Consider the following 12,624-nt stretch of genomic DNA (forward strand, 5'->3'; position numbering starts at 1 on the left):
GGGCTTTCAACTCACGATCTACAACACCTAATCGACTGACCATAAATACCAACAGCTCTTAAAAAAGAACATTTAAATAGCGGAGTGATAGTCGGCCCGATACCCTGACATGATCATAGTAACAAATCGTCTATTAGATGGTCTGTCACTATGATCATAATGCATACACAGAAGTTTAAATTAAGGAGGTCAAGAAGCAAAAACGCTAACAGAGACCGAGGTTCAGGTAAACCAGATCAACAGCATACAATAATAAGTTTTGACCATTCAGTGTAGAATGAGTGGGGTATAGCATTATTAGTCGACTTGGCCGTTGTGATTTATGTCGTTTGGGCACAGTGTACTACTGTAGAGTGTCAGAGGGACGCACTACAATCATTGGCTCACTGATGGGAGACAAGTAAAGGTATGTTCCTTATTTGTCCTATATATAATTGACAGGTGTCTATTACAGAAACAATAGAGAAACTGTATCCCCTTATGTTGATGTTTATATCTTTGTTTCTTTGTCAGCATATTTAACTTTTCTTTACATGGTATGACACCTTGATTCGCTCGAACTACATACTACCAGAGTTTACGTACATATCCATCTTACAGTGACCTCATAATCAGGCTCACAAATAAATATCAACCTAAAGAATTCGAAGTGTCCCTTTTTTGGTTACCTACTGGAAAAGGTTAAATACACATGATTCTCTTAATTTTTATTTTATTCAGTTTGTTTTATTTCATTTTATAATTTGACTATTCCAAACGTTCTGCATCCGATCTGATTTACTGAGAAATACTGACGTTAAACTAAGTTTTGATTAGTCTTTATTCATAAAAGATAGACATATCGAAAAAAGCAGATATACATGTTTATGAATTATTCGCAATTTCTTCAATAATTTAGGGATTTTTAAAACAAGATATCAAGTCTTTAAAAAACGTTTCTCAAAAAGGTAACAAAATATTATTACTGATGCAATTATGGACAACAAACATAAAATATCAATACGGCTATATATATTGAGATACATTCTTTAAAATGGTGCTTAGTAATATGCCTTTATTTCTGTTTTGTGAGATATTTGTTTAAAGACATGATTTATTTATCACAATTTCGTTTTAGAGACACCTATAACGTTTTAACTAAACCTTCATTTAAATATAACGCCACGCAATTTGTAGTAAAGAATTCTGTCTTTGTTCTGGATAAATCGTCACTAGATTGACAGATAATCTTTCCTTTGTACATAGAGGATATTGAATGGTTTCCCGTTTAATATAACATATATTTCACGAGTATAACAGAATATCGATATTTTCACGAGTGCGAAGCACGAATGAAAAATATCGAAATATTCTGTCATACGAGTGAAATATGTTATATATAACGGGGAAACCATTCAATTTTCTTTTTATTGCATTGCATATACTTGAAAACAAAATTGAAAACATCGAAAAATTAATAGAGTCAAAAAGTGCAGGAATCAGTATTGACGTCATCTCTTTGTGAACTTACTCCACGTCAACTTTACGGTGCCATTTTGAAAGGACTGATTTGCGCAATTTAAACGTTTTCTGCTGTTATCGGAGAATATGTGCATGAATAGCTAGGTCAAGTTAGTATTTTGTCAAAAACTTGTCAGAATATTACAGAAATACAGCAAAATAACCAATTTATCTATCGCCGTTTACGACTGGAAAAATCAAATTTCAATCAGGTGAATACAAAGTCTAGCTCTGATTGGTCAAACACGGAAAACGTATATTTTCACCGCAAAACTTACATTTTCACTGCAAAATCTTATATTTTCACTGCTCATAGCTGCAGTGAAAATATCAATTTTATTAGTTTGATAAATGTCTTTATTTCACTGGCAAAAATGCAATAAATATTTATACTTAATTATCATATCCAAATACTTATTTATTTCCTGAAATGATATTTGAAAGTTATCCCAGATTGCGTCGAGTTGCATGGTCACATCAAAGCAATTTTTAATAACTTTTCAAATGTCATAAATAAGTTTTTTGATATGGATGGAAACAAGTACAAGGTGACGATTTATCCGGAAACAGAAAATACTTTGTTTTTTTATTACAAATTGTGTCGTTATTACAAATTGCATGGTGACATTTCTAGAGGAAAACAATTTTTCTGAAAGAAATAGAGATATCTCGCATGAGATGTCTCTTGTTTTCAAGAGTTTCCCTGAGTTAATAGAGATATTTCATAAATGAATGGGGATATATTTAACATCTCTGTTGTGCGATTCTAATTCTGCTGGTTATGTGATATGAAGGTTAAGGCTTGAAATGACGGCCCGCACTGGTCGCTGTACAATTAACATACGCTATGTGAAGGAAAAATGAATAAAATTGTAAACTTTCCTGATTTGTTTGCATTTGCTACCAGTTTCATCTTAACATTGCTGATATACTGGGTCTTCACAGATCACACTGCGGCACTCATGGAGTTTAAACCAGCCGTATTTGAGTGAAAAATGTATTAAATATCGGTGCCAAAACTATTTGTGGTAGTGGGTGAATGTTTCATGCGCAGCTATTCTACAATGATGTATACATTTCAGAAAGTATTCAGCTATTTTTGATTAAGATCAATTTGAATACGAGAGACAGAAACATTGACTGAGAGGGGTTTAAACCCCAAAGTCGGCAGACAATAAACGACATGACGAACAAATATCAAAACATATATCAACATAATTAACTGACAAAGGTCGGCAAAGAATGTCCCTGGACAAAACATAGAGAATTCAAAACATATTTTCCTATTGTTGAATGTATAATATACAAGTAAATAGGGTGTTAAGGCTGTTAATCAGTTACGCTACATTTACATACGAAAGCCGTGTATATGGTGCTAATACCTTAAAATATAAAATCAAATGAAACATTTATAGATTTGAACAGTTGTAGGCCTAGTTATTACATGACTATTAACCAGTACACATACTTATTTCTTTCCTCTTCATACTTTCACATTCTTCTTTTAAAATAAACATTATATACTGCTTATTCATTGGTCAATGTATTTCTTATGTATGTACTTAGCGGTAACTAGTTTCGAATCCTTGTGTAATATTTACGGATTTATTTGCTCAAACCAGTGCCTGGCCATAGAGATAGTCTCTAGTGATGCTAAACCAGAACCATTATTTCACCAGAATCTGTCTCTACAAATACCAGTAACATCACTGGGTTACTAGGTAGGTACATAGTTTATGATAAGTCTGTTACTTCTGCATGAGGTCTGTACCTTATAGACGAACCACTTTCATATTTAACCCTTCCCACCTGACAATGTTTTCCCTGTGTTCTACATAACTCATTTTCTATCGGCTTACTCTACTTAACGACTTTTAATGCTTTGCCAATCTGTCCGCTTTAGTCACTCTAGGGAGAATTAACTTATTAAATCAACTTTATCCATAGAGTAATACACTGACTAGAATAACTGGCATTTAATCTGGTACTTTTATTAGGCAAAGGGTCAAAGGGTACGAAAAGGCACAAACTAGTTACTGTAATTAACAACAGTATTGTTAATTGTTAAATTATTCTAAAATTCACGAATTGAACAAAAAAATAATATTTATATTAGTTACAATGTCACGTGACATAATCCATTTAATATCTATATCCGACACATGACGTGACATATTGCAATAAATACCTTTATCAGACAATATCACGTGACATCCTCCATTAGATATTCATATCAGATACAAGCTTACGTGATAATGTAGTTCGTTAATTATAATATATGTGAAAAGTAACCTGATATTGTCTATAGTAACTACATATCGATAATATGGTATTTTGTATATGAAATATAAACTTTTTCAGTGAAGTATACAATTCATCTGTTAATCATTAGTAAATAATGTTAATGCTTTAAATGTGTCGTATTTTGTTCACATTTCAGAATATTTCATTGTGCAGATTAAGCACAAAAGGAATTGGTAACAAGCGTAACTTATACCAGCACTCTCCCTTAACAGTATAAATACATCAATATGTCAATAAAAATCCATCTCATAATGAATATATACGATATAGATATTATCATAATAGATACATGATAACAATTAGCTCATACTTAGGTCTCTAAATTGATATTATTACAAAATAGCTTTGAGATAGCTTTTATTTCCCCCTTAATTCAGTTAAAATGTTTCTCTAATATCATTACTTAGTATATTCATATATTTACATTCTGTGTATGCAAAAATGTTTGTGTAGCCAGTGGGATATTATATAGTACTGAAACAGAGTTACAGAGGAGTCTTTGGTTAATACAGTGAGGACAATGGCGAAAAATGTGGTATCTGTCGTCAACCGGGAAACCACACAAACAGGCAGGACTTTTACTTGGACGGTAACTTTGATGCGAGCTAAAGATATCCGAGTTCGAATGACTAGCAAAATTCCTTAGCTGACATTCTTCGATCGGCGTGGTGTTTAAAGACATCAGTACATTGACAAATTATATCGATGATACCTATATGTTAACATTCCTTTTTTTATTCCTCAGATAGATAACATAGTAGGAAACAGGCAGGGGTCATTCGATTCTGTCAAAAGAGACTGGAAAAAACTGCCATTATATAACGGAGTTCTAGATACAGGAACATAAAATAATATAATATGTCAAAAGTTGTAATTTTCTCTGATATCGATATAAGGCTGTAATAAGACATGGATATGAGAAGGGCAATTCTTATTATAAAAAAAAAATTAAAAAAAAAAATGTTTTGATGTAGTGTCCTCTTTCTCTAAGCGGGACTATGTGACATATCTATATATTATATCATGATTTGTTCCCTGTTTTTCCACCAGCAATGGTACGTGCACCCTAATGTTGGATTTCGTCTAATGACTATATATATGGTATATTAATTAATTCTAATGTTTCTCGCCTATGCTGTCACGTTTTGTATAAAACAATCAAGGTCCTATGTCCGACTACCCTGTCAGTATTTTTATATTTCTAGTTTTATATATTTCTAGAGGTTTTCATCTATTTGTCCTCGGCGAGATTACCTGTGAAGGCGGTCACTTATCAGAGCGGTCACTGGTTGACAAGACGAGGCGATCTGGGTATGGCCCAATCCAGTATCACCGACAAGGAGGGGGAACTCACAAATGCAGCCAGAACAGGTGTGTCATGTAGGACGTCACTTCCTATACAGTATACACGTCACCTTTGCTTGATTATTTTTACCTTTGTATTTAAGAATTGTAATTCAGACTTAGATGTTATGATATATTATATTCCGTGTTTGAATACTTAAATTGATAACGTGCTTTTAACGTGGTTAGAGTTAGATATGTTTTGATAGTGCAAACATTTGCATACCATCTTGTTTGAAAAGATAAAGTTGTTTTTGTACGCAGTACCTCGATCAGGTAAGTTTTTCTATACAATTACCACACAGTGTAAATTATGGATGTATTTGTTTTATGCAATCTGTTCCAGAAATAAAGCGGATTTTCCGCCTGATCGACACCACAGGGAACGGTAAGATAGGAGTGAACGACCTGATGCGATCTATGCAGCTTAGCGGGGGCAACCCTACCAAGGAAGAGGCCCAAAGGATGATCGAGGAGAGCGATATGGACGGTAAATATATATAGTCTATCTAAGTACACAAAAACTTCAAAGGTTCCATTGATCTAATGTCAAGTTTATGTCCAAAACACATCCCATATACTCTAGTGGTTATGTATCATATATATAGTTATATGTATAATGTAATAAATACTGACATCATAGTTATGTGTATAATGTAATAAATACTGACATCGTGGTTATGTGTATAATGTAATAAATACTGACATCATAGTTATGTGTATAATGTAATGAATACTGACATCATAGTTATGTGTATAATGTAATGAATACTGACATCATAGTTATGTGTATAATGTAATGAATACTGACATCATGGTCATGTGTATGATGTAATGAATACTGACATTATAGTGATGTGTATTTAATGAATACTGACGTCGTGGTTATGTGTATAATGTAATGAATACTGACATTATAGTTATGTGTATAATGTAATGAATACTGACATCGTGGTTATGTGTATAATGTAATGAATACTGACATCATGGTCATGTGTATGATGTAATGAATACTGACATTATAGTGATGTGTATTTAATGAATACTGACGTCGTGGTTATGTGTATAATGTAATGAATACTGACATTATAGTCATGTGTATAATGTTATGAATACTGACGTCGTGGTTATGTGTATAATGTAATGAATACTGACATCATAGTTATGTGTATAATGTAATGAATACTGACATCGTGGTTATGTGTATAATGTAATGAATTCTGACATCATAGTTATGTGTATTTAATGAATACTGACATCATAGTTATGTGCATAATGTAATAAATACTGACATCATAGTTATGTGTATAATGTTATGAATACTGACATCGTGGTTATGTGTATAATGTAATGAATTCTGACATCATAGTTATGTGTATTTAATGAATACTGACATCATAGTTATGTGCATAATGTAATAAATACTGACATCATAGTTATGTGCATAATGTAATCAATACTGACATCATGGTTATGTGTATAATGTAATGAATACTGACATCATAGTTATGTGTATAATGTAATGAATACTGACACGTAACGTGTATAATGTAATGTATATAATATAATGTATATAATATAATGTATACAATGGAATGTATATAATATAATGTATATAATGGAATGTATATAATTGAATGTGTATAATTTATGTGGAAAATGAAAGTTGATCTTTACTGATAAGTTTCTTATAGCGACTATTGTAGATCTTTAAACGCCGATTTATTCTTATAAATAGCGGAGTGGATTTAGAATATAGCAATACACGATCATATACCGTGAAAATGTTAAACGTTAAAAACAGTGACGTTTTATGTTTTAAATACAGGCAGTGGTAGTGTGGAATACCAGGAATTTGAAAACATCATGAAAATCCATATCTTGGCACTTGAATACCAGAACGACATTCTCAGAGATGCTTTCAGGCGTTTCGATAAAAATGGGGACGGTTCTTTGGACCGTGAAGAGCTTCGCAAAGTTCTCTGCAGTATCGGAGAATCTCTCACGGACGAAGAGGCAGAGGAAATGTTCGCATTGGTGGATGCAGATAATAACGGGAAAGTTGATCTGGATGGTGAGTGTAGTTAAAAAAAAGGGTCAAGGCTATAAGGGCATGTGAGCGATGACAATGAAAATTGACATTTTTTTTTTTTTTTTTTACGTTAGACGTGCGTCCTGTGACGATAAAAATGTTTTGGACATTTTATAGCATTCTATAACATTTTCCCCGGTGAAATATCGAAAAATATTCATTCTGAAAAATATCACTTTTCCTGATATATTTCACCATATTTAACCATATTTAACCAATCAGAACACTGCTTACAAAAGACAATGGGGAAAATTAAGATTTGCATATACATGTAGCTCTCCGTCATGTTATATGAGGTCACAATGCAGGCAAGAATACAAAGCGTCACGATTTGGCGTACTTTTTGTGAGTCGTTTACAGGGAACCGCAATGAAATCTGGGAGAGATTGAGCTGCCTGTGTATATTTTGCTATAACATGTAATAAACAGACTACCTAACGGTATCTTCAGTAATACTAAATATATTTCCTGAGTGTGGCTAATATTTTGATATTTTTCGCACGTGCGTTGCACTCGTGAAAAATAACAAAATATTAGCCACACGAGTGAAATATGTTTGGCATTACTGAAGACACTATTACATATCCTCTATTCATCATTTTACATCAGACATGAAAGCGGTGACATTTTATTCTTATGCGTCATGAGTGAGAGCGGTGACATTGAAAATTATTTGGACAGGTTTTCTTTTACGTATGAGCAGTAACAATGAAATGTCTTGGACATTTTATTATTTTACATTAGACGTGTGAGCGGTGACAAGGGAACAGTTTTGAACATTTCATTATCTTACATTAGACTTGTTAGCGGTTACAATGAAAATGGTTGAACATTTTATTATTTTACATTAGACGTGTGAGCGGTGACAATGAAAATGGTTGAACATTTTATTATTTTATATTACACGTGTGAGCGGTGACAATGAAAATGATTAAACATTTTATTATTTACTATGCTGGTGTATTGCATTTCATTATTTACATTTACAGAATTTCTGGCTGCTTTCAAAGCATCATGACAAGAGAGTTACCTTCATTTGGACGACGTGCGTTTGATTGTTTACAGCTTAAGTATTAAGCTTAATAGCGAAGCCTAGAGGAGTGTAGAAAACTACTACAAGTAGTCCTGTTTAGCATTTGACCACGTGGTATGGTTAACATATCACAGCTTTGGAATAAGAACTTTCGTGGAAAGTAACGTCATGCATGATACTGATCTCTTGTGTTTGTCGGGAAAACTTTTACGGCGAGCATGCAAGAATGCAAAAAGGACTGTAGAGGTGTTTTTACAACAGCTTCAAAGAGAGACCGGTCGTGAAATAGTCTATCTATGTATATACTTATTCCCCGATTTCATTTCTGCACATAATATCAACATTGTCGTTTCATTAAAGTATATTTTAATGCTGTTCTTCTTGTTTATTTATGCAAATATTTTGTTAATCTATCCCAGAATACATTGCTGTTTTATATCGAGGGAACTGCAATGCACTCTGTGAGATATTGGTATATATCATAGAAAAACAAAACTTGGAAAAATATAAAAACAAGCTACAGGTTCATGAATGAAAATAGATTCGTAAAGACAAAATCAACATCTGATGAAAATGGTGGGGGGTGGTGGTGATAACTATATTTCAAAGACAATGACCATTGTGGCCATATTGAATTTCACATAAGTCCTACTGGGAATTAACCAGGTATTCAGGAGGGGTAGCAGTGAACAAGAACGACCATTCTTACCCCAACCTCATTAAGAAAAGACAAGGTTGCTGTTCTTGTTGTTGTTGTTGCTGCTGTTGTTGTTGTTGTTGTTGTTGTTGTTTCAAGATTCAAAGTGCTACCAAAAGGACAACAGATCCAGTGGTTTATTCAGCCTCTTACGGTCACATGCATTGGATCACAGCATTATACTAGATATTAACAGACACAGACATCGCAAAATCCATGACCGATTCTACTGGAGGAGGGGGGCACAAAATTAGTCGCCTGTTACGACTGTGTCAATGTATAAGATATCCTTATAAAATGTTTTGACTGCTACAAAGCATTATTCGGTTATAAAGCATTATCGAACCTAAGAATTAAATCTTAGTTGTTAAGGCGTCCACAACACATCATGTTCCCTTTACGTCTAACCACGTCCTGGAAGCCATTGTACCAGCTACTCCCATTTCATGGTTCATACGAGACGACTTAATTGAAGATCTAATCTCTGCTCTTTCTTTCTAAACAACTTTGTTCTTTCTAACGTTTCCTCTGACACTGCCTCACATTTAGCCTTTAGTCAATCGTTGGCCTTGAATTCTGTCTCTAAAACATAGTAGAGTCTCTGCTCTTAGCTCTCAGCATCTTGGAGTAGTACTGTAACAGGAAAGTGGTGACTGGGAACGGACACATATAAAAAAAAAATATGATTGCGTGGGAACGGAATGTTAATTATAGCGTTCAAACGAAACATCATTGCGTGGGAACGAAATATTTTTGCGTTCGAATGAAATATCACTGATTTGAAATGGACTTGAAACAAAGGGAAATGGTACGGTGACTGGGAAGGGGACATCATGCAAAAATATTATCACGTGGTGGTCAATGCGGATTGAACGTTCGATGCCAGTGTCATTAACGGTACATTGGTGATTCACGAGTAGAGCAAACTGCTTCGAATAACGCACTTCAAGAAAGTGTATCACGGTCGGTCTCTTAGGAATTGATTTTGTTTCTAAATACAATATTAAAATGGTATTCGGGATGACAACGCCACAACTTTGTCCATATGCTACATACACTCTGATTTATTTTTGATATGTATTGCTTTAAAATCCTAAGACAAGATGAAGGTAAATTATTATAACATCAGAAAATTGCCAAAGTCTGCGATAAAAGTAAAGGTCAAAATATTTTCTCATACTTATGAAACAAGAATTACAATATGTACTGTATTCATGTTGAAATGGAAAACATCATAAAGTCTGAATGGGAATATACATGTTAGTTCAGTTCTATTAGATCTAATACCAGGGATTTAGCAGTTTTAATAAATGATAATTTTGAGGTAAAGGTTTTGAGAGAGTTAAAGGATAGAGAAGGGAATTGTTTGACCTTAGAATTATTGATAGGAGCTAAAACAAGTAACCTTAATAACAGTATATGATCAAATCTAGATAAACCTGATTTCTATAGGAAAACATTGGAAGTAGTTATGGAGTTTAACTTTGAATATTATATAGTGTGTGGAGATTTCAACTTGGTGTTGAAGCCAAGCATATATTATGATCAGCATATATTATGATCAGCATATATTATGATCAGAGGCGCCGCGGTGGCCGAGTGGTTAAGGTGTACCGACACTTTATCACTAGCCCTCCACCTCTTGGTTGCGAGTTCGAAACCTACGTGGGGCAGTTGCCAGGTACTGACCGTAGGCCGGTGGTTTTTCTCCGGGTACTCCGGCTTTCCCCCATCTCCAAAACCTGGCACATCCTTAAATGACCCTGGCTGTTAATAGGACGTTAAACAGAAACAAACCAAACCAAATATTATGATCAGAACTATAAATAAGGTATTATAACTAATAGGTGACTTAGATATGGTTGATATTTACAGTTAACAAACACCCTGATATAAGAAGATACACTTGGAGAAAATCAAACTCTAAAACAAGCTCGTCTTGAATGTCTAAATATCTGATAATATGCCAAATTATGTACAGAAAGTAAGCATAGATACTGGTTCGAATACTATCTCCTTCAATTTTGATGAATTTTAGAAAGGAAAAAGAACTGTGGAAAGCTAACATTTCACTGCTACATGACATAATTTATTGAATTAATTAATAACGTCATTTTTGAAGTGAAATCCCAGTATGTTGTAACTGTGTATAACATTGAATATTTGAATATTATTTCTGACAGTGAGGTTGAATTTTAAATAAATGACCAACTTTTCCTGTGAACACTTTTGTTTTAAAGTCGACGCAAAACTATCTCTTACCCTTCTTACAAGAAAAAAACAGTTGCTTATACAAGAAAATCAGCTTATAGAGTTTATTTAATTGCTAGAAGCCCAAGACAATATTGACTTTGAGCAAGTAGGGGGTAAAAATGGGGGAATTTAGAAAGTACTTGTATAAGAAAAGACAGAGTAAAGGGAAGCTTTATTCGATCAAAGGTTAAGTGGGTTTATAAAGGCGTAAACCTACAAAAAATTTTTCAAATACAGAATAGAAAACAGAAATGTCACTTCACAAAATAATTCCTAAGATGGAAAAAGATAATGGAGAAATTATAAGAGATCTAGCAGATATTTTAAATAAAATAAAGCTATTTTATGAAAATTTATTCTTAAGAAAAAGTTGAATTGAGGAGGTTTTTTTGAATAGTGTTGCTAATGATGTTCCTAAATTAACACAGTCAGAATCCTGTTCTCTGGAGGGTTTCTATGGCTGAAGCCTCAAAGACCTTAAAAAATAGGAAAAATGAAAAAGTCCGGGGTCATACGGTTCTACTGCAGAATGTTTTTAATGCTTTTGGTAGATGTTAGGTTATTTAATTGAATGATTAATTGATTTTGGATTTATGAAGAGGGAATTATCAGTTACTCAAAGACAAGGAATTGCTACATGCATACAAAAGGGAGATAACCCCCGTTAATTTTTAAGAAACTGGAGACCCATCTTTCTACTTAAAGATTTGCTCTTCTGAGGTTACAGCCCACGTTGAAGTCTCGTTTCGATCTTGCAAAGAGTTTTTGTAATGTATCACAAGAAAATGACAATTTTATAGCAAGATTGTATTTAAATAAATGTCAAATTTTCAGACTTATTAATTAGATTTGTTTTTAAAAGAATTTCAAAACAAAAGGTCCATTTGGTGGTCATTTTGAAAATGGTTGTTTCTTGCATTTTCTGCAAGGCTCAAATTTCACATTTTTGGAGCTAACTGTTTTCACTTAAACCATCATTGCGTGCATCAGAAGAAATGCTTTGTACGGTGAACTTGGGAGATACCCCCTACATGTTATATATACATTGAGACTAGTAAAATACTGGTTGAAAGTGATGTCTATACCAGCTATAAGGTATCCAAAAGTAATGTCTATGCCAGCTGTAAGGTATCCAAAAGTAATGTCTATGCCAGCTGTAAGGTATCCAAAAGTAATGTCTATGCCAGCTGTAAGGTATCCAAAAGCGATGTCTATGCCAGCTGTAAGGTATCCAAAAGTAATGTCTATGCCAGCTGTAAGGTATCCAAAAGCGATGTCTATGCCAGCTGTAAGGTATCCAAAAGCGATGTCTATGCCAGCTGTAAGGTATCCAAAAGCGATGTCTATGCCAGCTGTAAGGTATCCAAAAGTAATGTCTATGCCAGCTGTAAGGTATCCAAA

The 12,624-nt window shown here is 33.7% G+C and overlaps 1 protein-coding gene across 2 annotated transcripts; it reads left to right on the forward strand.

Annotated features, from left to right (window-relative positions):
* The first annotated feature begins 274 nt into the window (after positions 1 to 274).
* LOC117316668 (neo-calmodulin-like) lies at positions 275 to 8,648 on the forward strand. Of its 2 annotated transcripts, XM_033871372.1 has the most exons (6): positions 338 to 406; positions 3,123 to 3,221; positions 5,026 to 5,175; positions 5,495 to 5,638; positions 6,977 to 7,222; positions 8,230 to 8,648. In XM_033871372.1, the coding sequence occupies exons 3-6, from the start codon at positions 5,118 to 5,120 to the stop codon at positions 8,256 to 8,258; spliced, it is 477 nt and encodes a 158-aa protein (XP_033727263.1). In that variant the 5' UTR covers positions 338 to 406; positions 3,123 to 3,221; positions 5,026 to 5,117; the 3' UTR covers positions 8,259 to 8,648. The 2 variants fall into 2 exon arrangements, with proteins under 2 accessions (XP_033727262.1, XP_033727263.1); XM_033871371.1 differs by lacking the exon at positions 3,123 to 3,221 and having other exon boundaries at positions 275 to 406.
* Positions 8,649 to 12,624: the final 3,976 nt, after the last annotated feature.

This window comes from Pecten maximus, chromosome 18 (genome assembly GCF_902652985.1).
Source record: "Pecten maximus chromosome 18, xPecMax1.1, whole genome shotgun sequence".
NCBI classification, from domain to species: Eukaryota; Metazoa; Mollusca; class Bivalvia; order Pectinida; family Pectinidae; genus Pecten; species Pecten maximus.

Excerpts from the sequence above, each read along its gene's own strand:
- LOC117316668 (XM_033871371.1), top strand. The coding sequence starts at position 5,118 with ATGGCCCAATCCAGTATCACCGACAAGGAGGGGGAACTCACAAATGCA. Across the intron at positions 5,639-6,976 it reads CGAGGAGAGCGATATGGACG|GCAGTGGTAGTGTGGAATAC; the intron begins GTAAATATATAT and ends TTTTAAATACAG. Across the intron at positions 7,223-8,229 it reads CGGGAAAGTTGATCTGGATG|AATTTCTGGCTGCTTTCAAA; the intron begins GTGAGTGTAGTT and ends TTACATTTACAG.